Below are 26,552 nucleotides of genomic sequence, written 5' to 3'. Positions count from 1 at the left end.
GATCGTTGCAAATCGAGTGATGATTGATTCCGGTTAACGATGCGTTACACTATGGTCAACTGCAGTTCTTTAGATTGGTTAAAAATTGGAGCTTAACCTTTAAACATTTTGTTGCTTTAACTATCTGACACATGCATTGGAAGCTGCTAGATTTTTTCCCGAAAGAATCTTTTGTCAAGTCTTCAAAATTTAAACACTAGGAAAGAAACTTTTATAATAATAACAACACTTTCCGTATCGTAAAGATTCCTACCACAAAAAGCTCTTCGCAAGTGACATCTTTGACCGATGTGTTTCTTCACCACACCTGCCCAGCGGAACTCGGAGCACCCCAGAAACACCAAACAAACCGGAAAGACATCTTCACGCTGACATGTAATTGTTATGCAAAATTGTGCCTCCGTTTCGGTCACCATTTGCGTTTCGCGTTGCTTTCCACCTTCTGCTTATCAACGACGGTAATGATGACGGTAGGCGAGCAAAAACAGCAACAACAAAAAAAACCCACAAAAACAAGACGAACAAGCTGCTAAACCAGAAGGGACCAGGCGCTCAATGCGAGAACAATAAAATATGAATTAATTATATGGCCATTAAAAAATACACAACATGCACAAAAATGCGTATAATTAAATTTGAGGCACAAAACCAACACACGGGCACAACGTTTGCAGAAGCAGTCTCATTCGTGCTAAATTAGCCGTGAAGGAACTGTGGTCCACCAGCAACAACAGGTACTGCCGGTTAATGGATGATGTAAGTACAGCACCGGCTACAAGACCAAGGGCCCGAATCCTGCCAGCATTTCCCGTGTGTTTAGGCTCGAAATGAACGAATCGATGCGCAGCATGTACGCTCATTAAGACTTATAACAGCAACAAAACTCACTTGTCGATGGTAAACATGTTGTACAAGACAGCAAACCAAAAAAAAAGGCAAATAGGGAGTAAACCTCAATTACTTTAGCTATTCTTCTTGCAGGGACTGATCATGCAGACTGATCTTGTACGAAGTTCAGCTCATTGTGTTGAACGTTTATGAGTCGTTTAACAGCAATGATGTTCGCAAGGATTTGGCCATATCAAAAAATTGATTTAAATTTATTGAGCTTTAAACAAAACAAAACTTCAGTAAACGATCATCGCATTCATAATCGTTTCATTAAGAAATAAATGTGGAATTCATTTTGTCATTCTTAAAAATCACTTTTTACTTGTAATTGCATATCTTCAGGCGTTTTTATATTACCTGTTTTCAAACAAAAAACGCCTCGGCGCTATGATATCTGCATTAGAGATCTATCTTATTTCGATGCTTTTAAACTATCATTTTATGCAAAACGTTTCCAACTCCCACACTAAATAAAGCTGCTAAAACAGAGTTATCGAAATTCAGCTTTCCTATCTATTATTGATCACGGCTTGTATATCAACTTTAGTAAACAAATTGGTCAAATTCCCAGCATCTTCCCGATGCTTGATAGTTATCTGCTTCAATCGCTAAGACATTTAGACGAAATGGATATCTCACCCTTGGAGTGTCATTAATTGAGACATTACCCGGAGTTGTGTGAATCTCCCAACAAACGCAACACACAACAGGTCGTCCGAAGTGGCTCAAACCAAAAGCGCGCCAACCTACGCAACTTACCGCTCCGGCGTACGAACGTGCGCATTCGGGTGAGATCGGCTTATATAAATATCTAATCAAATTAACTTTTTATTGCATCTAATCGACTGCGCCTTATGCTACCCCCAGGACGGTTAGAAGAATGGACAGGCAAGCAGGAAAAGCCATAAAGTGGTCCCATCCGCCGCCATCATGAATCTATCCCGTCTCGTGCATGGAGCCCGTGTGTAGGCCCCATCCTAGACATTGTCCGCCCGTACCATCTTTTATAGGCCGCTTCAAGGTGTGTGCGCATCGTTCCTTTACGTTTCGATTCCGTGGCGGCGACGGAAATGATCACCATCATCATCAACCTTCCAGCGCGTACACTCGCCCCGGGAAGGATATGGGAGGATTGAGTGAAAATGGGGTGTTTCCTTTCATCCTAACCTGTCTTTCCTGTCCTGGTTTTATTCCCGCTCGAGCGAGAAGAGCCAAGATTTTATTGCTTTATTGATATGCTCATGACATTTTTCATCCGGTGCGACAAGATCGATTCAGTGAATAACAAATGAGTGTGGCTTTGGAGAGTAATTTGATCCTCGTTATGCCGGTTAATTGGTGTAGAGGTCTTCTTTTTCATTGTGTGTGTTTTGTTTTTTTTTGGGTTTTGTTTTTCGGCAGACGTTGGACCCCGGCTGTGGGCTTTAGTTTTTGGACGTTTCGGGGGCTTCATGGTCGTTTCCGCCATGCGAAGCCATTTTACCAACGGAGATGACTGTTGATGATCGAATTCCGTGGGATGGTTCGAGAGTGATCGAAACAGTGTAGAAACGTAAAGGCAAAGAAAGATGCTTCTAAAGCGAAGGGACATGAAACGCGAGCTAGTGCCATTTGAGCATCAAGTTTACGTTCTTGGTGCATGTTAATCCGGGCATCATTACACTGCGCAATGTAGTTTTATTTCACCTTCTTCAGTTTGCTTGTTTGCAACACGTAATTCGAGCTGATGACATTTTTGCATCCGCTTGCTCGAGTTATTCGCTCAGTGTGTAGTAAGAACCGTAAAATGGCACCTTGAAATTTAAGAATCAAATTTAATGATTATGATAATATTGATACTCATTATTGAGTAAATATTAAGAAAAATCCCTTTGTAACAATTAAGTACTGGCGTGTCCTGTAAACATTACAATTTTATTTAGCTAACATGAAGACACATCACATGATCCACTGATGACGGTTGGCACTAACAATTGTCACCAGGAATAATCATTGGATCCTGCCAATCGAGATGTCTTACACCAAAGGTATAACTAGGAGCCGTTGAACCGACACGTAGATTCATCAGAGGGTAATGGTTGGGTGCCGGATGAGGCAATCGATTCATGAAATCCGTGTGCCCTTGCCGCATGCCATAGCTGGGTGCACGCCTATGGGTGACATCACGTGATGTAGGGCCGTATCTGGCCGGACCTGGTCCTTCCAATCCATGGATATCCTTCGTTTTTATACCCCTGTGAAGAGAACACAATTTGTTATGAACCCTATAATAACTACATGACTTCATACTTACATCGAATAGAGCGGTGCCTTGGGACGGGTCATGTGAACTAATCCGTTGTATCGATTCGGGGCCGGTATAATCTCCCTGTTAGGCACATCTATACGATATCCAAAACTCTGCATAGGTGGCCGTTTACATTTCATAGTCGGCACTAGATGATTATTGTGTGCGCCTGGTCCGGGGCCAAGATCAGCCTTCAGTGGGTTGAGCCTACTGGCGAGAGAATATTTTGGTTCCCGAGGACCACCGACGCGGGTTTGCTTCTTGAGATCGTAGGTAGCAGGACCGGGCCCGATTGTGTCGTAGCATTTTTTAAACGTTGGTCGCATCGTGTACATAGGTTTTCGCTCCTTTCGTGGATCATGCTGATTGTAACCGACTTCCGTTGGTAGTGTGTACGCCGTAGGACCTGGGCCTTTGTTTCTTGGATTCATTTTTTTTAGGGGATTTTATTGGATGAACTTAGAAACTTTATACTAGGAATTTAGCAACCTTACACCTTCAATTCAAAATTAATACTAGTGAGAAAATGGAATCAGTCGAAGAATGTAAAGCAATGGCTACTTTGATCAGTTCATGTAGCTAATCAATGCCAATGTGTCCTTGCAATTTTTGTTCCAATTCTTTTGGAATTTAAGTTTAATCTTCTTCTTCAAGCTATTAGAAGATATCTTCCATCATTCCATCATCAAGATGCCTAATCGATTGTTACATTTTGTAAATTTTACAATGCGAGTGAAATTACTTTATTTAACGCTTTTTTGAATGCAAATGAAACGTTGCAAGCGTTGAAATATTTCATGACCGTTTCTCGCACATTTCAACGAGGTGTTATAAATCCGTAGCAAATGTCATCCTTTTCTGTGCTTTTTTTTGCATTGCATTGTTTACATTTTTTCATCCCAGCTGATAACGAAAAACAATTTACATCTTCGTTGTAGCAAGAGTAAATATAGCACAATAATTCCGCGAGATAGCAAACGCAACATTGTATTACGATTGTCCTTCATTGCAGAGAATCTAGAAAAGTGCATGCGTTATCCACGCACCGTCCAATGATACGCAAAGTGATGGCTGAGATAGACGTGAAATTGGGCATCCGACAAACGTTGCAGAAGATCGAGGAAGTCTACAGCAAAAGATCGTCGGTAAGTATCCTGTAGTGTGCCTGGTACTGTTTTGCAATAGCACCGGAAGCTGTAATGTTAGTAAAATCAAGTCGTGGTGGAATTATCGAATTTGGGATTGGTAATGGTGATCAGATCACGCGCGAAGGAAGTGATTACCGGATGTGAATTGGAACCAAGCAAATACATGAGATGACCAAGCGGTGTCAGTGTTGAACTAACTTATCTCTAAAAAGTAACTATCGGTTGCTGGAAACATTATCTTCGGCCTTATAATATTACTCTACACAACATCAGTTTATCAGCTATCAGTGTTCATATAATCAAACATTCATATTACACCAAATATTCCCAAACGTGTTCAAGGAGGTGTTTTAAAATTTGTACAAATTGTTAAGTTATTTGAGTTATTAAATTTAACCTGCATGAGCAAGAGTGTGTTATAAACAACAGCTTGAATAATAATTTAAGCTGTTTACACTTTTCGAAAAAAAAACTTTCACGAGTGCTGTGAGCAATGTGGACCTTGCATGCTGTTGGGATTAACGATAGCATGCAAGCTACTCAAGGCAGCATGCAAGATGATCTTTTTGAATTTGCAACCCACACGTGTAAAGTTGACAACAAACAAAGAGTTTCCGTTAATTTTCCTCATTTTTTTACCTTTCTCAACAGCTCAGCAATGCCCCCAAACCTTTGCTTGTGGCAGTCAGTAAAACTAAACCGATCGATCTGATTCTGGACGCTTATTCCGTGGGCCAACGTGATTTCGGCGAAAACTATGTCCAAGAGCTGGTGGAGAAAGCGAATGATGGTAGAATCCTGGAACACTGTCAGGATATTCGATGGCATTTTATTGGCCATTTGCAGAGTAACAAGATTAATAAGGTATGTGGAATAGTTAGCTGCTTGGGAGCTATCCAATCCGTAGATTACTTATTTACGTGTCATATAAACCAGGTGCTGAATCTTCCGAACTTGCACATGATTCAAACGGTGCACAGCATCAAGCTAGCGGAAGGATTGAACAAGGCGTGGGAAAAGTTGAAGGCAGAAAATGCTGAAAAACAACCGAAGCTAAATGTGCTGGTACAAATAAACACCAGTGGCGAAGATGGTATGTAAAGCATGACTAATCCAACAGAAATGAACACATAACTTGGTTGTGGGTTTTGCTTGTTTTCTCTCTCTATCGTTGTAGAAAAAAATGGTGTCCAGCCAGAAGATGCCGTGGGATTGTTTCGATACGTAGTGGACAAGTGCCCTAATCTGAACTGCGAAGGTGTGATGACGATCGGTCGATTTGGACACGATTATACGGCCGGGCCAAATCCGGACTTTGGTACGTTGATGAAATGTCATCAAGATATCTGCAGTACATTCGAGCGAGACCCAGCCGACCTGCAGGTGTCAATGGGCATGTCGGATGATTTCGTGCAAGCGGTACGTAATTATTATGTACTCGATGGCGTACTAAAATCTGACTCAAATGTGTGCGCGTGTTGGTGTAACATGACCTGTCGGCTCATTTGGTGCTTTTCTTCCGACTCTTTGCAGATCGAAGCGGGCAGCACCATTGTGCGCGTGGGTAGTTCTATTTTCGGGGCTAGGGCCAAGAAACCAACTGATGCGTGAGCGAAACGCCAAACCACGAAGACAGCCGTACGGTTAGGAGCGGCTCTCGATCCAATAGAACACACGCCATTCACACCAGTGTGTTTGTGAAAACCAACGAGATTTTCCCTTGTTTTTTACTTTCTTCGTAGCACCAAATACCATCGGGGGTAATTTTGTAAAAATCGGAAGGTGGTTGAATGTAAAAGCAAAAACAGACAATACCACCAATAAACATTATATACGTTGCATGCGATCCTGAGGATTGACGCCACCGGCTGTTAAGTAACTTCGTTCTTGTGCAATATAAAATGTGTTGAATGAATTGTAATAGTGTAGAATTATTCAACCAAACCCTTACGAGCGCTATATCACAGCTGGTCAATGCAGCAGCGAAACTGGTTAAATTATACACCCTAAAATGTCGATGATTCATCATCTAACAAACTCGCACTGTTTTGCTGCACTACCAACGGTCGCTATAGGCCGGTGAAATTAGAAGCCTAGAGAGTACGCACGTAGGAAGAGAGGACCGGTCACGGGTAAAAATATTATTGGCAGTATTTTTAGCGCAGGAATGTCTGCCCCCATATGTGTGCACCGGTGTCTTCGCCGAGCATCAACTCTAGTTGGCAGAGTGTGGTTCGCGTACGAAATGAATTCGCCGTTTGGTTCGCAGCTTCCATCGTTGCGTATTACTGTGGGATAGGTAGTGTCGATGTATTGCTCGCTATTTCAACCTGTTTGCTGTCGAATTTTCACCAATTAATTCCAATCAGTACCGGCGTAGGTTCGTTGGATGCTCTCCAGATGCGACCGGGTACGATAGTTCCGTACCATTACTGTCTCGTTGGATACAATCCGATACAGATAATGGTTGGTTGTATGTCACCAATGGTACATTTCTTCGTGAGGAATGATCAAACCGATGCTGACACGATAGATGGTGTGATTCAAAATAATAATTTTAGATAAACGTCCGTCGCAGATAGATTTCTACCTCTGGTCTTTAGTCTTTGTATTCTCGTGCCTTAAATATGTTCGCCTTCTCGGCGCATATACATACAGCTGTGCTTCGAACACAACCTCAATGATAGGACATTTGCTAAAATTATCTCAAACTTGATTCTATCTCGTTTTTGCCTTCTCTCATTCATTCTGGCAAATGTAATGAATTTATGTTCTAAGTTTTATTGCCAACCGAGATATGTTGTTTACAGACAGTTGAATACCAACCAATTCTGGATGTCCTTTTCACGACAGGATGTCCTTCTCGCGGTTCTGGAAGAGTAAATGTGCTCTGCTAACTTTCTTCTTAGTGATAGCAGATTATGAGACGTCTCAAATTTCTTCAATGACCTGATTTGCTTCCTTGCTTTGAAACACCGTTTGAAATTTACGTGTTGGATAATTTTACCAACGTCATGCCAAGGTCGAAGGCGAAAATATACACCAAAACTAAAAATGGAATACATAACAGCGGCATGTTGGAAAACAACATGAAGCAAGCAACAAGTAAATAAACTGATAAAAACTAAAAATGAAACAAAATAAGTTTTAAGGAGTTATGCTGAAAAGTGGTATTTATGATATATGTGAAAAAAAAAGGATGAACTCATTGATAGTTAAGTACAAAATAAGATATCAACGACAGATTTTCAGATTATGACTTTAAAATGTTATTTTTATGTTCTGTATATTATGATTATTTTGTATGGCGAGTATGTGATAACAGGAAGGTGATAATGTTTAATATTTGCACATTAAAAGTAATGCATATTATTTGTCATTTATACATTTTGCAAGTACTGATCATTTATCTGTTCTGTCTAATAATGAAAGGAACAGAGATTATGCGGTCATGGCATTTCATTTTTGACTTTCTGACTGGGTTTATCCATAGCTCGATAGGATGTTTTCACTAAACTACTGAAACGCGCTGATAAATGTATATGAACAACAGCAAGTTCTATTAAGATGTATCGCAAGGCAAGTGTGTACTTGATAAATATTAGATCATTCATGATAAAAAGATCATTTGCATAAGTGATTGAAATATAGAAATAAAACATTGATTTCACAGATTGATCAATATGTTTAGAATATGAAAATGTTTTTCAAGTACTGGGAAAAACATGATGAAATGAAATGTACATTCAAATACTGCGAATAGTATTTAGTTAGTAAAATATTTAAAAAAACTGGCTAATATTCAACAGTTTCATTCTAAAGTACGAAAGAATAGCGAAATAAAAACGAAAAAAGAAACAAGAAAACAAACCTAAATAATCTAAATAAAAGTAATTTAAGAAATACCAACAAAACGTATAAACAATAAAAAAAGAAACAAAAAAGCAAAGCAGGGAAGAAAAAACAAGGATATAGACAGTTTGAAACAAAACCAAAGCGGTAAAATGGTTCATATTTTGTGCGATGCCAAAGCATGGTGCCACGCATAAATCAAAACTGTTCATTAAGAAGCAAAAACAAAGAAACCCATACGTTACAAGCAGCTAATGGACTGTATTGGTCCGAAATGGAGGAGTTTTCTCCGTAACAAAACCTTCACTGTGACCGTTCACAGTTTTAAATATTGTATTTTTTTGTTCCCTTTTGGTTTTCTTACGTGCAGCCTTACTGCCGGGACGGATTGCGGCCACAGTAAATCTAGTTCATACGTTACCCAGTCCGGCTAGGTGAGGGATTAGCCCCCCCTCCCCCCCCCCTCCCCTTTGCCCAGTTCATTGTGGGTTACCTTCCTTCTTTCCGCGCTTGCGGTGTGGTTGCAAAGCCGTGAAAATTCTTTGCAGGTTCGTCCAATTCCACCGCGAAATTTGCCGTCGCTTACGCACATACGTGTCGGTTACGTGTCAACTGTAGCCAGTGAAGGGAAAATCAATCCGAAGGGATTGGCCGGATGGCAAGATGGCAGAGGTATGGAAGAAAATTCGGACATAGAACGGGTACGTCCACGCAACACGACGGTACACGGTGGGAAATTGGTTAAAAATAAATCCTCCGAATGTGAACCAGAGTCTGTGCAAAGTGTGTCGGGTCTAGATCCAGCTCACGCGTACAACCACTAGACCATCGAACCAGAGAGCTAAAACACATATTGTAGTGAAACACTAGGAAGGAACGGACGAAAAAAACAGACCAAAAACCGACCCCCAACGTGTACACATCTACACAATGAATGTCTAGAACCGTTTGGACACAGTGGCTGGCCTGGTGCGTTCGATGCGTGCGGGTGTGTGTATTGTGCAACCACCAGCTCACCGAGTCGGTGTGCGCAAACGCATCCTCTAGCCTTTAACCAGGGAGTTTGGCCGACTGTGAGCCCGTGCACTAGCCGCGTTCGACTAATAATAGGCCTGCGCATACCGTGACGCGCAGTACGAATTATAAAAGACTGTTTTGTCGGTCGCCGAATAAGGCGAATAAGACCCGCCTGAAGGAAGGAAGCAACCGTAGTTATCAGCGACGGTGCTTCTTTAAAATCAGTCGCTCACGAGCTGTAATCGAGTAGAGTCGTTCTAATCTAACCAGCTAAGCACCATGGTAAGGACCAGTTCTAGACCAGCGACTAACATCTGTACTGTTGCGATACTTGGCAACTCTGTTCATCCAAAGTGGAAAGCGTACCAACAGCAATCGTTTAACCGGAGTTAGAATATAGTGAAACAGTTGCCTACATTTTTCGGAAAATCTTCTCAAGAACGGTAGCGAATTGTATCGACACAAGTGCTTGAAAGTGAGGAACTGCGGACTGTTTGTTTGAAAGTTTAACGATGAATTCTGTACGTGTCGATACCGGTACGGGACTGGCAGCCGATAGAACAACCCGATTTTGCAAGACGCAGTAGACATCGTGTGTGATTTTCCATGGCTGGTTAAACTTGAAATCTAACGAATCATCCGGTGAAGATGAGGAAAATCTGATGTTGTAGTGTGATGAAATCTGCTCGTTGCGCAACCGTGTGTGATTGCGATCGCTACTCAGGCATCGTGAGCTGAAACGTGAATTTTCCAAGATTCGTTTCTAAAAATAGTTCTACCATCCGGTTGAATTCCTTCACTCCCCAAAGCGGGAGGAGATATTTCATTTTCTCCGAACTGCTGTTGCATACGTGTTTCAAGGATGAACAGAGTGGAAATGGAAAACAGTTTATGCTCCGATCGCACAAATCTGCGTTACCTGGTCTGAGTCTGACTCGTAATCTTTTGCTCACCTTCCTCTACCCTATAGTCTGAGAAGGAGAAGAAGGTCAAGAAGAAGAAGGCGTCGTCCAAGGATGAAACTCCGGCCGACACCCCTGCAGATACCCCAGCGGCACCGACCCCCTCGGACTCCCAGCGCGGATCGACCCGCGGCTCGTCGTCCCGTAAGGCAAAGAAGGCCCCATCTTCGGTCTTCGTGCTTTTCTCCCAGAAGCAGATCGCCGAATTCAAAGAGGTGCGTATGATCGACCATGATCGATCGATCAAGATATCGACAGGTGGCCGACTTTAGCAGCATATCACTAACGTACATCACTTCACTCCCCTGTGTCTGTTCAGGCTTTCGCGCTAATGGACAACGACAAGGATGGTGTCATTGGCAAGAACGATCTCCGCTCCACCTTCGACGCTCTGGGCAAGCTGGTGTCCGACAAGGAGTTGGACGAGATGCTCGGTGAGGCTACGGGACCGCTCAACTTCACCCAGCTGCTGACGCTGTTCGCCAACCGCATGTCGGGTGGTGGCACCGATGACGACGATGTCGTCATCAACGCGTTCAAGGCCTTCGACACCAACGGCAAGATCGATGGCGAGAAGTTCCGCTTCGCTCTGACCCACTGGGGCCAGGACAAGTTCACCGAGGACGAGTGTGACGATGCATTCGATCAGATGGTCATTGACGATAAGGGCTACATCGACACTGCTGCTCTGATCGCCATGCTCACCGGATCCGAGGAGGAGGCGGAAGAATAAATTTTATAATTAAAGCCAAAAACAAAACCAAAAAAAAACTAACCAAAAAAAAAATCTAAACAATGAATTTTGTATAACTACCTTCGTTTCGAAGTTCGTCTTTTTTCTATACACTGTCATTCGATTTTCTATTGTTTTTTGCTTGTGTTTGTAGTTATGTTTGTTTTGTATTTGTAACACGTCACCCAAAATCAACACCCACACTGGCCGTAAGAATGTATGCCGGTCACCACACGAGCGCAACAAGAAACACCAACACCCGGTTGCCCATCATCGTCATCATCACCACCGTCACCGTATGGTGACGGGCAGTGAGTTGCCAATGGTGTCCCAGTGTGCCCAAAAAAAACAAATGAAAAACAACAGCAACAACAACATCATCATCAACAACGACAACAACAACAACAACATGATAGAAACAACATCAAACTTAAGATCGCGAAGCAAAAACGTTGAAAACAAATGAGAGGCCAAAACTAATAGAAGTTAATGATGAGAAGGGAGAAGATGAAGAGAAAATTTAATTAAAGAGCAATGGGGAAAACAACAAAACCAAACAACCAACCAAGGCCAGTTTATTTCTTTCACTAGATTGTGCTCCATCTACTAGCTCAATCTATTTTTAAAGCTATCCATACTTGTACAGTTGGCAATGTCCTAGCAATATTTTGCACACCGCTTTGGACAACTGTGTTAGTACTTCTCGACATTTCTTATGCGATCTAGCAGTTGCTCGGTGTTTAAGGAGACGGTCTTATAAAAATATCCAACATGCTGTACATACGTAAATAAGTAAGCTTCTCTGATTTTAGCAGATTAAAAAGCCTTTCTCGTCCACATACGAGAAACAGTTATTTTGGGAAAAAATTACTTCACACGTGATTAGCGATTTAAATTAAGCACGTGTAAAGCTCTAAAAAAGCTTTGCGCAATGCATACATTTAGGCTGTTCTGTTATGCTTCGCGAAGCATTTTCAAACTATCCTTAGTTCGTAGGTTTTTTTTGTATAAATAATTGCAAAACTACAAAATATATTTCTTACAATCCTGCCTTAACGGTTAAAGAAAACCATTTTATTTAAACACTTTTGATTGTATGTTCAAAGAGCAAAGGAACTTTTAGAGCTTAAGGAGATCTAGTTACTAAAGCATAAATTGGTGCAATAATCTCATCAATGGTAACAACATCACTATTACTACCCTAAATGGTAAATTGCGCATTGTTCCGCTACTTCCAAATAACACCTTAGCACTCTTTTCGTTCGGATCGCGCACCCCACAAGTTCGGTACGATAACGTTCGCTTGCGCTTGCTGTTGTCGTACCCGGGGATGTATATGCTCGGTGCATCAAGCCGCCCGACCGCCAGTAGTCGTGAAAAGTCTTGCTCTATTTTGTGTGCACTCGGCCCTTTAAAGTGTACGATCATTTGGATGCAAGCGTCGTTATGCAGTGTCTTCGTGCTGCGCGAATCGATCGCCAGCATCCATTCGGGCAGCCCCATCACGAGCCGCACATCTTCGAGAAACTGTGCCACCACAAACCGAGGCGGTTTCTTGAGGTTAATGTACTTCACAATGTCGTGATCGGGTTCGATATTTGCACAGGCGAACCGAAAGCCAGAGAAGTCCGCACCAAATATTACGATCGAACGTCCCAGCGCACTGACGGTGCCCTCCAGGGGGAAATTGCTGTCGGTAAATATCTGCCGACGACTTCCGATTGAGATAGGTCCAAGGCGGGCGGACACATCACCTACGTAACAGCGCAATGGATTATCCGGACCACACTCTTGTTTGTACAGCTCTTGCTAAAATGTCGCAGAAAATTAGTGTTAGAAGTGATCTTCCTCGAAGGATAAAAGAAAAAGCTCATACTTACATTTAATGGATCTGCGAGCTGAGTGTAGTAAGGATTCCACACGTACCCCGCCGCAACACAGCGCGTTTCCACCTGCTTGACGGTGGCATCGACACCGACCGGATTCACCCAAACGTTCCAGTTGTGATTATGTGTCACATTGCGATCATGCTTGCCAGGGTATCGTAACTTCACCTCGATGATGGTATCACTCTGGCTATTATCATTACCGATTAGCTGCGTCAGACGTATGTAACCGTAAGCATAGCCCGTCGGGTGGTGAAAGGATGCTATGGCTCGTATTTCACGAGCCTCATTCGGACTATAGCCACGCTCCAGGGTACTGCAGGCCCAACGGCGATTCTTCTCCTTTTTGTGCACCACAATCGAACGACCGATGATGCTCTCGTACCCGAACAACGGCAGCCGTGTATCGTTGTATGTCTGCTCGTACATGGTTGCCCCATCAAGTGTTCCAAACTTGCCGCTAAGATCACCCAGTTCATACTCATCCGTGCTGCCCAATGTTGGTAATGGTGATTGTTTAGGATCGACGTCCCGAGGATTCCAGTGTCCGTACACGGTGGAATCTTCGCACGGGAACTCTAGATCACCTTCTACAGGGGCCTGTTAGTCGAAAAGAAATACCATAGTGAGTGTGACATACTGCCGTGATTCGTGTGCTACTTACGACATGAACATGATAGCCACTGTTTCTGTCCAGACCCTTGAAGTCTACCTCTGCATTGGTGAGATCGTACTCCGATTGTTGCACCAACTCTAACTTTCCCTTGATTGTCAACGGATCGCCATTCGAGTACCAATCTCTGGCGACCACCTTTCGTCGGTGATATCCCCCAATACTGCGAAAAAGCACACAAAGAATCGTATAAAATAAATTCCTTACAAAGAACGTCCTCTGAATAACTTACACTGAACAGGCTAGTCGTTCACCGCGTGCCTTTGGTCCATTGTCATCGTAGATCACTACTGATCGTCCGATAACGCTAGCATGTCCACTCAATGGAAGGTTCGAATCGATGTACATTTTACGGCTAATCATTGTCGCCTCACTCTTATGTCCAGCAATTGCCAAACCACCCACTCTGTTCGAAAGATCACCAACCCGGCACAACTCTACCGAACTGCCAGTGCACACCTCTTCCCAAGCTTTCCCCATCAAGGGAGCAGCTTTAAAAGGGTTGTACACACCACCAGCACTGACGCATCGGTTCTGCCAATCGTAAAAGTCTTTGCCCGGTGCATCGTCCATGATCGCCCACCGATGATCGGCTGTTCTGTTAACTGTCGATCCATCCGCATGGATCAAATACTCGAAGATGATGCCCGTTTCGGTCCAGTACTCATCCTTCACCTGTCGGAACAATATGCGTCCTACGATAGGGTAGCGGAACAGCACCTGTGCCGTTAGAATGGGCACTTGATAAGGACGGTTAAATTCGTAGAGTGCGACGGTACCACAGGCCCATGGTGCTTCGGTGATGTTTGTCGGCTGTGTACGATTGTACCGCTGTACCGAAAAGCTACGAAATATGATCGCATTCGGCCCTTGCAGCGGTAGAAACGTGTCCCAGTACGAACCGGATAGTTCGGCACTCGAACCAGGAAGATAGTACGAATGAGACTCCTTTTTGTTTCTGTTTTGTACTTTCCCACTCAGATCACCCACCGGATACTGATCCTGCGTACCGTACCCTGGTGGAGGTATATCTTTCGCTGCGATGCCCATCGGGTTGAAGGTGCCACCACCTGTCAAACAGTACCGATCCTCCGGACCAGCATATGCCTCCAGAGGGAGCTGATTGATACGGAAACTGGACACATCTTTGGCATAGTTAATGTTGGCATCAGACTCATTGCCAGTGGCTCCAAAGGTTGCCTGAATCCACGTCGGTTCGAACCGCGATCGCTGTGTGAATCGCATGTCTCCGCGCATTCCACCTCCATCGACGAGTGCGCGCGCAGTTCTTGGTTTCTGATGGCGAATCTTCGCGCAGGCTAGAAACGTATCTGGATGGTTAGGATCAAACACGACTACGTACAGTTTGCGTGACGGCCCATAAAGATCGCTTGGCAGAAGCACAAGCTGATGATCGTGGAAAAGTTGCGGGTACTGATTTTGTCGCGCATTCGTCGTAATGCGTAGCGCACCTACCCGTCCGTCGATATCTCCGATGGCATTGCCAGCCCCTCGGTTCTGTGGATCAAACACCAGCTGCAGCTTGTTACAGTTTTCCTCCGCATTCTGTGCCTCACTTTCGAAGATATCCGTTACGTATATTTTCCACATGTGCTCAGTGTATGCAGGATTGCCCATCTTACGCGACTGATCACGTGTGTGGAACAGGTTCGAATGAATCAGTGTATCCGAGTGGTTCGATTCCTTTGCCGCCAGCCACCGGAAATAGATGGAACCCGTAATGGGGCTGGAAAAGCGTGCCTCTGCCAAATGGTCCTGGGAACCATCGCGCGTCACTATCGTCGCACAGATCCGTACGTTTATGCCCGGGTCGTACAAGACAAGCGATTTGCCCCAAAGTCCCTTTTCACCCGTGAGTGCGATGTCGTTTAACCACGTCGTCGATTCATTACCCGGTAGCATCAAATAGCCCAAATCATCGTCGAATGACCACAGTTGTTCCCCTAACCGTGATATCTGGCATCGCTCTTGCGGATCGACGATCGTATAGTCAACCGGAAGCTGATAGATTCCCCAGCTCCATGCTTGTTCCGGATATTGAAGCGTCGTCTCGAGTTCCGATGTAATCTGCACCTGACGGTCGTTGTGCTGCGAGAAGGAAATCTCTCCATGCAAACCCCTCTGTGAAATATGCGCCACTAGGTTTAACCCACGAGCTGGAGTGAAAGAGCGATAGGAATGAAAATCAGAACAGCAAATTCCACCGACAGCTCATGCGAAACGAGATGAAAGGGAGGCTAAGAAACAGCTAACGTGGCAACGACGTCAAGGCGCGGAACTCTTGACCATTCACTTACCTTCATTTACAGCAAGCGTTAGTACAGCAAGCAACAGAAGCGAAAAACGCTTTGAAGTCCACGATTCATATTTGATCGAGTTCTTCATGTCTATCGCACTATGCTTTTTATTTCTTGTCTGCAAAGCCCGGTGTTGTTTCACATTTATGTAATCGGTAACGAGCACACACTGCACTGTACAAATTGCACCGATGCGCTATTGTTTTGAACGAAGAAACCCGGACCTGATGCCAGAGCGTTCGTCACACGATCCGCTTTACATGAAGCTTGTTTCGATTCTCAGACACACCGATCTGAGTCACCCCTGTGCGTGGTCAGATTCCAATTCAATAGGCTCTCTTCGAAGTGGCCATCCAACTTCTCTCTGTCTCTCGCGGTGTTTGGCCATGTTTAGCGTGCGTAACTTTCTCTCCGTCTTCAAGAGGCTTCTTTTCGCGCCGTTCGCACTTGATCGTGGCTTTAACGCGTGCTTTTTCGTGCGTATAACCGGTTCTTTGGATATCGTTGATGGTGAAGGTAAGTAGGTACAGCTGAAGAAAGAAGAAAGAAGGTGAGGTTTGTTTTGATCCGTAGATTTTCTTACTACTTTACGCTTTGTGCACTGTTTCCAGTTTTCTTCAGCAAAGAGAAGCGTTACATAGCGTTAGCCAATGTCAATTTTGTAACGGTCATTTTAAAATCACGCCACGTGTTTTTCAAATTTTCTCCATATAGAAAGGGCGCATTTTCTGCGTGAAAATATCATTACCATTTAAAGTTACAAGCTTGTAAAGTAATAAATTCTACTTCTCATAAGCGATAAACTTTAAACAATGTTTTTGAAATAAGTTTTTAATAATGTTTTTACGGTTATCGTTAAGAATATGAAATAAGATAATTAATTTTACATCAAATGGTTTTGAATAAAAGAGAAAACAATTTAACACTTGTTGTTTTCAACTTTTGTCGTCTTTTTCTTATTTTTGTTTGTAAACAAGAGCACGTGGTGCAGCTCATAAAACCCTTCGCACCCACGGTTCCCCTTTGGACTGTACACAGTTTCGCGCATGTGTTCCCAAACTTTGGTCACCGCTCTCACGAAACCTACCAGCAAGCGGAGAGTAAAATATCGATCCACTCCTGTCATTGCTGTTCAGAATTTTCTGTCCCATCAGTTTTGCAAAGTTCTGCTGGTGGTGTACGAACAAATTCGGTCGCGTTAGAATTGCGTGATTCCATTCGGCTATCAATTAGCCCTCGGGGACGTTTCAATTGGCACAGTTAACGGGAAGCGAACGACGACGGAATGTTCCTGCGTGTGCAGCTGTTAGCGCTGGCCCTGGCAGTGACGCTGGTGCAAAGTTCGAGTGCATACTACAGTGGACCGTTCCTATTTTGGGGCCTGGATGATCTGAAGGACCTGCAAACGCCAGCGCTGACCGAGCTGGACGATAAGATGCTGCGGGATCTCTACTCGAATGCGGCCGCTGTTGTGGTTTTCCTCAGAAACGGAACTACCAAACTGTCGGCAGATAATTTCCCCACATTTAAGCGCATTGTGGAAAAGTACGAATTTATGTACAGCCCGCAGCAAATGTTGAGCTCCAATCCGCTCGATTATAATGTGAATGCTGAGGTAAGCGAAAAGAGTAAAACATAAATTGCACATTGAGCAGAAAGAGAGAGAGAGCGAGAGAGTGCGTGTGTGATTCCTGTATTGGCCGCGTAGATGACGCTACTGTATTCGGGTGTGAATTGATTTATGAATGTGGTTTTCCTTTCCCAGGTTATCAACCTTGTTGGATCCCCGTCCCAGCAGGATGTGGAGCTGTCGGCACTGTTCCGTGACTCGACGGAAAACTATGGCGAACGGAAGGTACTGGGAATTCTGGCCAACCAATGGGAAGAGCCGCACGTGCTGCACAAGCGCGAAGCTAAGGGTGGCGAAGATCTCTACTCGACCAGCAGTACGACACCCGGCAGTCCTACGGATGAGCCGGAAATAGCCGACTCCATCTACAACGTACCGGGAAAAGCGATCCTGTACATGACGGGTCCGCCAGTGTTGAAGATGCTGAACGATTCGGACGAGGGCGAAACAACGCACGTGCTGGACAAGCACACGCTCGCCACGTACGATGCACGAGAGCGCGAAAGTAAAATGATTGTCACGTTTAAGGTGGACGATTCGACAAAGGTAAGTGACTGTACCTTTAGCTTTATGAGCTGCTGGAAATGGTAATTGAAATGAAATTGAATTCGGTGTGTTTTCTTTCCAGCTTACGCTGAAGTTCCGATTCGATATGGATGCTGGATATTGGTCGATGTCCAAGGTGGATGTGTTTGTGATGGACACCAAGAGCAAGGACGGTGCCAAGACACTCGACACGACCCTCGAACTGGAGGGTAAAGCACCATACGCGCCACTGGGCGCATCGTACTCTTGCGCCCGTCAGCTTGTATTCCGCAATGGCACCACCGTGCTGACGTTGGAGAACATACAGGTAAGAGGCTAGGCTCGCTCGGATGCCCTTTTCGAGTGGTGTGCACCCCAATCGATCACGCGTTCACCCTTGATTGTATAATGATGATGATAGGACCTTAATCAGACAACAATCGTTCATGTAAACGGCATGCTGGGAATTGTTGCCGCGAGAATAGCAATCAAAGCGTCGCTTTACCCTACTTGTAAGTAGGTGATTGAATTTACGTACAAAATTAAATGATCATACCCCTAACCGAACGAGGTCCGATATGAAAAACGTAAACAAAAGACGCCACTGTCTAACCATCGGGAGACGTATCTGTGCTTCATGCGCCTAACATCTGTACGTAATGCAGCGAACAACATGATGAGAAAATGCCACCACCAAGGAAGATGAGCCGAAAGCGGCCGATAAAGATGAAGCACGGACAGGTGGGAAAAGAAAACTGGAGCAGTACAGCCGGCTGCAGTTGAGTGGGTCGCTGGTGAAATAATTGTGCACGCTAGGCTGGAATGCAGAAGTAATTCATAATGGTGATGAACGGTGTTGATGGGCCGCGTGTGAGTACGTTCGTGCGGTGTAGTACAATGTAAACATTATTATTTATTACCATGCTGTAGAATGCATGTGACGCATATGGAGGACAAAACACGTCAGCTTTGATGTTCCAAAACAAAAAAAATCGTTGTGGTACATTTATTCTCACCCGAGCCAGCGCAATGGATATTTATCGAGTGCATAATGGGTAGAGCTTATGATTAAGCAATACACCAATGGAAAGTGTCCAAGTCCATTGAAATAGATGTTTTATTTCTGTTTAAATGAATTTCTGTGCAATCTGCACAATGCCACCAATTACATCAATGTAATATGATGAAATTTACTTTTACAACTTATCAACAGCTTTGGCAACCGGTATCATCACTTAAGCTCATATAGAAAGCATTTCCCTACGTCGTAAAGCATCGTTTCGAGCAAGAGAGATAATAGTTTGCCTTTTTTTTTATTGCACCGAAAACAAACTTTCTACCGTATGCGTTAATCCGAATACTTTAAACAGCTTAACAAGAGTTGTAAAATCAATCAAAACTACTTTCCGTTCACATTGTGCGAATGTACTAAAAAAAAAACAAAACTCCGGCAGTTTTGTATAGGTTTGGTTTTTTTTGCGTAACGAAGAAAAGACACCACGAAAAACCAAACAGTGTGCTTCATTAGCCCGGCTCAAAATGCTCAAATTTAAAGTCATAATAAAATCCCCGCCCCCCGGGCGGTACCATCATAGCGTACGCACCCCAAAAGCACAAAAATCGCAAAGCATTACGCAATTTTCCGGACCTGAATTGGACGATGGTTTCAGTTTTTGGGTGAACTATTTTCCCTTGCAGAAAGTACTAACGTCTCTTTTCTTCGCTACAACTCAACAGGTACAGCCAGCTCTGGATGGGAAGACTAAGTTTGACAGTGCCTGGGACTGTGTCGGGTTCACCACGGCCCCGATCCTGTCCGGCATCTTCGTGACGTCCTTCATGCTGATTGGGCTCACCATTGCGATCATTGCAATACTGGACATCAAAACACCGAACCGGTTCGAATCGCGCACCGGCAAGCAGTTGACATTCACGGTCCAGGAGTAAGTCACCGGGACGATCTCGAGTACGGGGATGAAAGTGTTTGCGTCAACTTTCTTCTCCCGCACCGTTAGCCGTGTGTAAGTGTTAACCTTTAACATAAGGCAGCTGATGAAGTGAAGGATGAGCCCTCGCACTGTTGTGAACCGGGACAGTCGGTCTGTAGCTGAGAGCAAGTTTGACCACACAGTAATGGTTGTGTCGGTTTACGAGTTGAAATGAGAAATAGAAACGAACAAACAGGTATTGCACAGTACAGTTACAATCGGGGGCAAACATCATCATTGTCACGAACTGGCAGTCGTAGCTAGATTAAGTTTCCGGTTCTTCTCACCCATCTGCGATGTATAGTGTAAATGGCTCTATCTTACCTACATTTTCGTTTAATCTTCTGCTAGTTTCGAGCAAAGTTCATGTTCCACGTACGATCGTTTGATTGTGTTGTAAAGTTATGATTACTACTTATTGATATTAGGAGAGAACCCGCGCCATCTTGAAAACAGGGTTAACCGTTTCGGACTTACAAAGTTTAGACTCAACCGCGATATTAAGAGCGCGATCGATCGTACCGAATGAGAGATTACATCTTACACACCCGGCAAAATGCTTGGGCGTTGCTTCACAAAAACTGGATACGCAACACGGAAGATGGGAAAATGTTAATGTAAAGTCCAGGTAGCTTAAGCGAGCAATAAATATCTTCTCTCACCGTGCAACACTCCAAACTAGGTGTCGCTGCTTTACGATTGCCCAACTGTCGCAGGAAAGAAACAAACACTTTCTCTTTCAGGATTTTCTTACGGCAAGAAAAGCTATCCGTAACTTTTATAAGAGAAGAAAATAAAAACACGCCAGATCGCGATTGCTCGCGATCACTATTACTATATGCGATCGATTCGCCATTCCACACAAGACGCACGGGAACATCAATATCGTGAAACGGGTTCACGGGTGGATTGAAAGTGAAAACTCGTCCATTTTGTCAGCCGGCACGGGAAAACGCGTCGCAGATGGCGCTGACCGGATCGCTGCTTCCTTCTCTCCCATTTTCCCACTAATGTCCGCACGCTTATATGTGATAAAGATCATCGTGCCGACATCGATGGTGGTCATCAAATGGAGATTAAAGCGGATCCCTTTCATGCGAACGCTACCACCCCGTCAAGTGTTTCGAACGAACCGTCTTCTTCGATCGGTTCCTTTTGCGGAGGCCATGTTTAGCTTCTCATAAGGGCACTCGAATTGAAGCATCCGATGGGGTTATGAATATGGATTTTCAAAGGTAGTTTGCTTGACGATCGTTGGTATAATGATGCGTGTAGCGCTCGGAAAGCATTGCTGGAAGAGTTATTATCATTGCATTGGTGTTGTTGAGTTCAACAACATGAATTTATGATTAACTGAGGATATCTACTATGGTAGGAGTTTTTATAACTATTAATCAATAAAGGCGCTTCTCACACAACTATGAGGATATCCTTTTTGTCATGATCTTTTTAGGCGCCAGTTTGAAGAAGAGAAATATGAGGCCATCTGCTAAGGGAAACCGAAAGGAAAGGATATTCGAAATTACTTTGCCACTTCACGACAACTTCACACTTTGCCACTGGATCATTATCTGCCACAAGTTTAACATTGATTCAATGGATTCATATTACCAAGATTTGTGACCTAGTCTTACCTAGTTTGTTGGTTTGAAACTAATCAAATACTGAGCCGGATCCCTTCAATGCAGTTCTTAGAGAGAACCATGTCAAAATCTCGCTTCCCGATCGTCACAAACGCAATCTAATCCAATGTCTTATGTCTTTACGCATAAGAAAGACATACTTTGCAAACCGAGTAGCTTCAAACAAGCATTTTACCACCTTCGATTCCTGAGTACCTCAGCTAATAGGATAATCATACACCGCAGGACCTTTCTGTGAAGATAAACGGCTTGACTGACACCATGTTTACGGACGACATTAGAGAGGTTATGCAAAGTGCGTCTCATTAGCGTTGGAATCTCCCTTTGCGCCTTCCTTCAACACAGGAGGTATCTGCCACTCACTCGAGTTCAACACCCCAGACGATTCCCTTCCGAGTTATTAACTGCATTCCGGCACACGATGCTACCGCGTTGCATCTCCTTTCGCTTTCTTTCGCCAGCAAATTCTGCAACGTCGATGCATCGCCTAACCAACGGCGACGGTGCAAACAAGTGGCCGTGAGGTGCGAAAGGTCGCCCTAAGGCAGGCTGAGCGGTTGCGTTAGCGGACCAAAGATCGTCATGTGAAAGTGATTTAATTACCGTCGTCCAGCTTCACACCGTCCCGGCGTAGCAGCCCAAACGTGGCCGGCTTCCGTTCGGTGCCGTCGGATCGTTTTGTACTGCCGGTGATAAAGTGCAGCCTCCGCGATCGATAAATTTAATTTACTCCATCCTCCAACTGCATCAGATCGGCCGATGTCGACCGGTCGACAGAGAAGAGAAGTTTTGAACCCGTTCGGCGGAACGAAACAAGCTGTGCGTGAATTCATGCAAATTCCTGCACGCACTTTGCAGCTCACGGACGGCATGCTGGACAGCATCTTCATTAGAAGCGTCATGTTTACAAGCAGTCATCGGTGCACACGCATTTGTTTTTGTGTTTTTTTTGCGTGCACAGATAACACGCAAAATGCCCCCGGGTCAGTAGCCGGTGTGACTTGTTTGTAGTCCGCCGTGCAGCGATGCATCCAAAAACCGGCCATTGCTTTCCCTCCGGGGTGCATTCAAATTTTCTCTCAAACTCGATGCACGAGGATCTTTCGATCGAGCGATGAAAAGTGATTATTAGACGACAGGAACTAATGTTATCGGGCGAGGCAATTAAATTCAATCAATCTCACTCGTTGGCCTTTCGTTGCTTCGCTACCCTTGCGTTTTGTGTCACCGGATGCGAAATTCCCAGCTCAACTGGATCTGGTGACCTGTGCTCACGTTGAAACTGTTTCTCTTTCTGGTCAATCCGAATTTCCTCCTGGGAATCCAGATGTTGATGAGAGTTCAAATCCCAATCGGTGCTGGATGAAATCGGACGAGGTTTTTAAAGTGTTGCCAGCGACGAAATTAGGGTTAGTAGGGTTGTGGATCCACCCGTACGTTATTGTGAAGCTGGAAAAAGGTTATAAAATTAATTTGAATCACTGATCGGAGGTATTTTGGGGTTGATTGATGTTGACGATAAACACACGAAACAAAGCGGGAAGTTGCTGCTACACGGTTAATTAGGAGCGAAACCTTCAGGGACCGTTGGCAGATCAGTGCGACCGGAAGGGAAAGGCGGGATTGGCCCTGATGCATCTGTGGAAAGGTTTTTTTTTTTTAAATTTAGATCAGAAGATGAGCGTGAAATATCAGACGAAACGTTGATGAGTGAGCTAATCGCATCTAATCGGGTTAGCGAATTTAGATAAGTTGGTTAATGGACGTTCTAATCTCTAAATTGTTGTCTAAAATTGTTGCTCAAAAGTGTCTGAAGATTCCACATTAGGAATTCTTTTGACTGGCAAATTAAAACATGATTAAACAAACCTACATTTTGCATTCATTCTCAAGAATTCATTTCACACTTCCATCATTTGACCTCCATTCGGTGGAACTCGTCACATTGACACTAATTTCTCCATTTCGTGTCAATCGCTCCGGTAGGTGATTCCTGTTTGTCGTAGAATGGCTTAGCTACGGCTGTAATCATGCGCGGTCACCCCATACGATGAAGTTGCAGCGGGAGCTAATCATCTGCTCCCAGTGTGGGATCGACCACATATGCTGAAATATGTGCAAAGATCATCATCCCCAACGAAACCATTCGACCTCAGTCCAAAGCTCGCACGAAGTGATCATGAAGGTGATCGCAAACAAAGCATAAACACACATACAACTCCCCTACGGAAAAAAAACCGTAACCCCTTGCTCAGCACGATCGGGAATGAAAGTGACAAGAAAGGAAAAGTTTTTCTCCACCACCGGACTGTTGACGCTCGTCGGCTGCTCATCCTTGCCACAGCATTCCAAAAAAACAGTCCGTGCTGACGCTGTCGTATGATACGCGGGACAAGATTAAGGAATGGAACGTTCGGCCATATCGGTGCAGCCATTCGTACGTAGCTGACCCTTTTGCCCGGTGATGATGAAAGTGGTTAGGGATGAAAGCGTATTTTCGCAAAGTTCCTGTGCCGCGTCTGAGCAGCTTGCTCATGTGCCATTGCCTATACGGCCAGGTTCGGATCGAAATTAACCCTGCGGGCATGGTGAGTGACCTATTTTCACCGGCATCGTATTCGTTTTGCGCGTATCATCGAGTTTTTCGGGGGATGGTTTTTGCTTCCCGATCGCATCGTCTGCGTATGGAGACGCCTTTTCACTGTTGTTGGGACGTTCGTCACGGCGAATCGATTGTACAAGTTATGCTGTTTTGTTTCTTTTTTTTGTTATGATTTTAGCAATGCACAGTATCAGAGGCGCTGGTGAAGCCGTCGTTTCCTTACCGGTTTTTCGTTTGGGTTTCGATTTTTGCTGCTGCGCCTGTTACCGTCAACTGGCGGCGCTCACCGGTGATAACTGAAAGTTTTTGGCAATGTGGACGAAAGTTCAATGATCCCGTGTTGCCCATTTTAGCATATCGGGACATTCCGCAGCATGATCGAGACTTTATACGAGTTCAAGCGATTATATTTGCAAAAAAAAAGATGCTGTTGTAGTAGTAAAAAATGTTGTTCGTAACAAAACTTTCTTACCTTTTTTAAACAAAATTTCATCCTTAAAGCCGTTTAAATAAAGTTACAAATATCGAAAAAAATAACAGACAATTTGTTCGAAATCCAAATGCACTTTCCCTGCTCGTCTATCACAATCTTGAAAGCACTAACGTCTCTATTAGACTGTGCAAGCGCAAATCTAGGATCATAAATTGACATGTAAATCGTCATCTGGCAAACCTTGATCAGATGGTAGCATAAAAATTAGTTCACCGACCGGAGTTTCCGCAACGGAAAACCAATCATTTTGTGCACTCTGCTCGCAACGCTCGCGAAGTTATGTTGTGCAGAGTGGTGAAGTTGCATTACGCGGGTGCACCATTATGCATCATCTCTCGAGAGAGAAACTACCAATCGTTGATCCTTCGTCACATCGCTAACCAGGGGTGCTAACAGATCGTATCCAGATGAAGCACCCCATCCAGAATGTGACGCACCTCGGAGAGAAAGCCTTAAAGGGCGTCGTACTGCGGAGCTGCGGAGGCTGGGTGGAGGCCAGGATGGGTGCACAATAAATACGTCGAAGCTGGTGTGATACGGTGAAGGAGTCGGTGAGTATGCATGAGATGGGATAACAACTTTCACCATCATCGGGTAAACCCGTGGCTAGTGGCTTCCCTTTACCAGCCGGTGCATAAAACAGATAAAATTATTTATTGATCTGCTGCTCGAAACGATGTAGAGGACGAGTGTAGAGGACACCTGATGGAAGTTCGCGAGGATTATGGAGCGGAGTGAAAGATTAAATCGCTTCTTTGAAGAACGTTCGGCAGATCGATTGGAATTCATCAATCCCAATTTCTTTCCACTAATGTTCATCTGTTTGCGTTTGGTGTAGTGTATTTGCACTCTTTCACAACAAAACACCCTTAGGCATAACTTGTGCAAACGGCATGAAATTGATCAACAAGCTTTAAAGCAAAGTGAACGAACGAGGGTATGGAAAATGTTTGAAATGTCTTCCCTGTTGCGCCGTGTTGGTGCTTTCCCTGCACACTTTTCCTTCGCTCCCATAATCAGATCTGCCTAGGCCGGTGTCGAAGGCCGGAGCATATGTAAAAGGGCATACCGTTCCGACATGTGAAGTGCGGAAAAAAATCATCTTCCCAGCGGGCTTATCGGTGTCGGTGTCGATTACCCAATGCATCATCTGCATTATGCAGCTGCCAAAGCGTATATGCACACGGGACCTGGCAGGGAATGGGTTAGCTGATCGTGCTAGTTTGATCGCGTAGCCTAAGACGATCGGTGACGAAACGATGCTACCACACCGTTCGGGCATTCGTTTAGACGGCCAGCCAACAACAGCCTGTTCCGTCTTCCGTCTCGTGCCCTGCAGACCTTTCGGCGTCTGTTTCCCTGCGCCGTTTCTTCATCCAAAAAGGTACGGATGCAGCTCGTGGCTTTCGTAATCAGTTTCCCATTATTAGCGGGAAGGTATCATCACGAGCCCATCCGTTCGCCACATGGGATATTTGTCATACACGTGTACCCGGGTGTGTGTATGTATTTATCCCTCCCTTCCTTCCCTTCAATTCCTTCCATTTTCTAGAGCAGGAAGATACCTCGCACATTTCGGTTACAGTCTCGCACTGGAAAAAAAAGGTTTTGCGTTATTTGCATGGAAGCTTTTTCGATGATGATGGCACAAAAAAACAACCGCAAAGGGAAACAAAACACCCCACGAAGCATTCCCTTGGCACATAATCGCATGGCGTTCGGGTTGAAACCAATCTCAAATAACCGTTTGTATCGGAAATAAGCATAAATTAGCAGCTACAATCAATACGCGAGCTGGCAAAGGGCAGTCTGGAAGCGGCAGCTCAGTGGGATGGATCAACAAAACCATCCACAACCGCACGGTCCGGCCGGCAGGCAAACGGTCGAATGCTAAACGCCGAAGG

The 26,552-nt window shown here is 44.4% G+C and overlaps 5 protein-coding genes across 5 annotated transcripts; 3 read left to right on the top strand and 2 right to left on the bottom strand.

The window, feature by feature from the left end:
• Window positions 1-2,776: 2,776 nt before the first annotated feature.
• LOC125774878 (outer dense fiber protein 3-like protein 2) lies at window positions 2,777-3,722 on the bottom strand. The gene is made up of 2 exons (XM_049445237.1): window positions 3,185-3,722; window positions 2,777-3,125 (listed from the first exon to the last, which is right to left on the bottom strand). Exons 1-2 carry the CDS (start codon window positions 3,607-3,609, stop codon window positions 2,858-2,860), a joined length of 693 nt encoding a protein of 230 aa, XP_049301194.1. The 5' UTR covers window positions 3,610-3,722; the 3' UTR covers window positions 2,777-2,857.
• A 298-nt stretch (window positions 3,723-4,020) lies between these two features.
• On the top strand, window positions 4,021-6,241 carry LOC125774875 (pyridoxal phosphate homeostasis protein). Its single transcript, XM_049445233.1, has 6 exons — window positions 4,021-4,121; window positions 4,191-4,323; window positions 4,978-5,190; window positions 5,263-5,419; window positions 5,504-5,745; window positions 5,860-6,241. The coding sequence occupies exons 2-6, from the start codon at window positions 4,231-4,233 to the stop codon at window positions 5,935-5,937; spliced, it is 783 nt and encodes a 260-aa protein (XP_049301190.1). The 5' UTR covers window positions 4,021-4,121; window positions 4,191-4,230; the 3' UTR covers window positions 5,938-6,241.
• A 3,081-nt stretch (window positions 6,242-9,322) lies between these two features.
• On the top strand, window positions 9,323-10,966 carry LOC125774880 (myosin regulatory light chain 2). The gene is made up of 3 exons (XM_049445239.1): window positions 9,323-9,477; window positions 10,166-10,372; window positions 10,477-10,966. Exons 1-3 carry the CDS (start codon window positions 9,475-9,477, stop codon window positions 10,888-10,890), a joined length of 624 nt encoding a protein of 207 aa, XP_049301196.1. The 5' UTR covers window positions 9,323-9,474; the 3' UTR covers window positions 10,891-10,966.
• A 957-nt stretch (window positions 10,967-11,923) lies between these two features.
• LOC125774831 (uncharacterized) lies at window positions 11,924-16,105 on the bottom strand. Its single transcript, XM_049445113.1, has 5 exons — window positions 15,768-16,105; window positions 13,682-15,626; window positions 13,441-13,612; window positions 12,771-13,376; window positions 11,924-12,699 (listed from the first exon to the last, which is right to left on the bottom strand). The coding sequence occupies exons 1-5, from the start codon at window positions 15,853-15,855 to the stop codon at window positions 12,034-12,036; spliced, it is 3,477 nt and encodes a 1,158-aa protein (XP_049301070.1). The 5' UTR covers window positions 15,856-16,105; the 3' UTR covers window positions 11,924-12,033.
• Window positions 16,106-16,869: 764 nt separating this feature from the next.
• On the top strand, window positions 16,870-20,588 carry LOC125774864 (uncharacterized). The gene is made up of 4 exons (XM_049445219.1): window positions 16,870-17,382; window positions 17,533-17,943; window positions 18,026-18,250; window positions 19,660-20,588. The coding sequence occupies exons 1-4, from the start codon at window positions 17,053-17,055 to the stop codon at window positions 19,867-19,869; spliced, it is 1,176 nt and encodes a 391-aa protein (XP_049301176.1). The 5' UTR covers window positions 16,870-17,052; the 3' UTR covers window positions 19,870-20,588.
• Window positions 20,589-26,552: the final 5,964 nt, after the last annotated feature.

Source organism: Anopheles funestus, chromosome 2RL, assembly GCF_943734845.2.
Source record: "Anopheles funestus chromosome 2RL, idAnoFuneDA-416_04, whole genome shotgun sequence".
NCBI lineage: Eukaryota > Metazoa > Arthropoda > Insecta > Diptera > Culicidae > Anopheles > Anopheles funestus.
The sequence above is the reverse complement of the archived record's forward strand: the minus strand, read 5'-3'. Positions and strand labels throughout refer to the sequence as shown.

Bases quoted from the DNA above. Each gene is read 5' to 3' on its own strand.
- LOC125774864 (XM_049445219.1), top strand. From the start codon at position 17,053: ATGTTCCTGCGTGTGCAGCTGTTAGCGCTGGCCCTGGCAGTGACGCTG. The intron at 17,944-18,025 runs GTAAGTGACTGT...TTTTCTTTCCAG, and splicing joins AGGTGGACGATTCGACAAAG to CTTACGCTGAAGTTCCGATT. The intron at 18,251-19,659 runs GTAAGAGGCTAG...ACAACTCAACAG, and splicing joins TGACGTTGGAGAACATACAG to GTACAGCCAGCTCTGGATGG.
- LOC125774878 (XM_049445237.1), bottom strand. From the start codon at position 3,609: ATGAATCCAAGAAACAAAGGCCCAGGTCCTACGGCGTACACACTACCA. The intron at 3,126-3,184 runs GTAAGTATGAAG...TTCTCTTCACAG, and splicing joins AAGGCACCGCTCTATTCGAT to GGGTATAAAAACGAAGGATA.
- LOC125774831 (XM_049445113.1), bottom strand. From the start codon at position 15,855: ATGAAGAACTCGATCAAATATGAATCGTGGACTTCAAAGCGTTTTTCG. The intron at 15,627-15,767 runs GTAAGTGAATGG...CTTTCACTCCAG, and splicing joins AACGCTTGCTGTAAATGAAG to CTCGTGGGTTAAACCTAGTG. The intron at 13,613-13,681 runs GTAAGTTATTCA...GCTTTTTCGCAG, and splicing joins GAACGACTAGCCTGTTCAGT to TATTGGGGGATATCACCGAC.
- LOC125774880 (XM_049445239.1), top strand. The intron at 10,373-10,476 runs GTGCGTATGATC...GTGTCTGTTCAG, and splicing joins AGATCGCCGAATTCAAAGAG to GCTTTCGCGCTAATGGACAA.
- LOC125774875 (XM_049445233.1), top strand. From the start codon at position 4,231: ATGATACGCAAAGTGATGGCTGAGATAGACGTGAAATTGGGCATCCGA. The intron at 5,191-5,262 runs GTATGTGGAATA...CATATAAACCAG, and splicing joins AGAGTAACAAGATTAATAAG to GTGCTGAATCTTCCGAACTT. The intron at 5,420-5,503 runs GTATGTAAAGCA...CTATCGTTGTAG, and splicing joins AAACACCAGTGGCGAAGATG to AAAAAAATGGTGTCCAGCCA.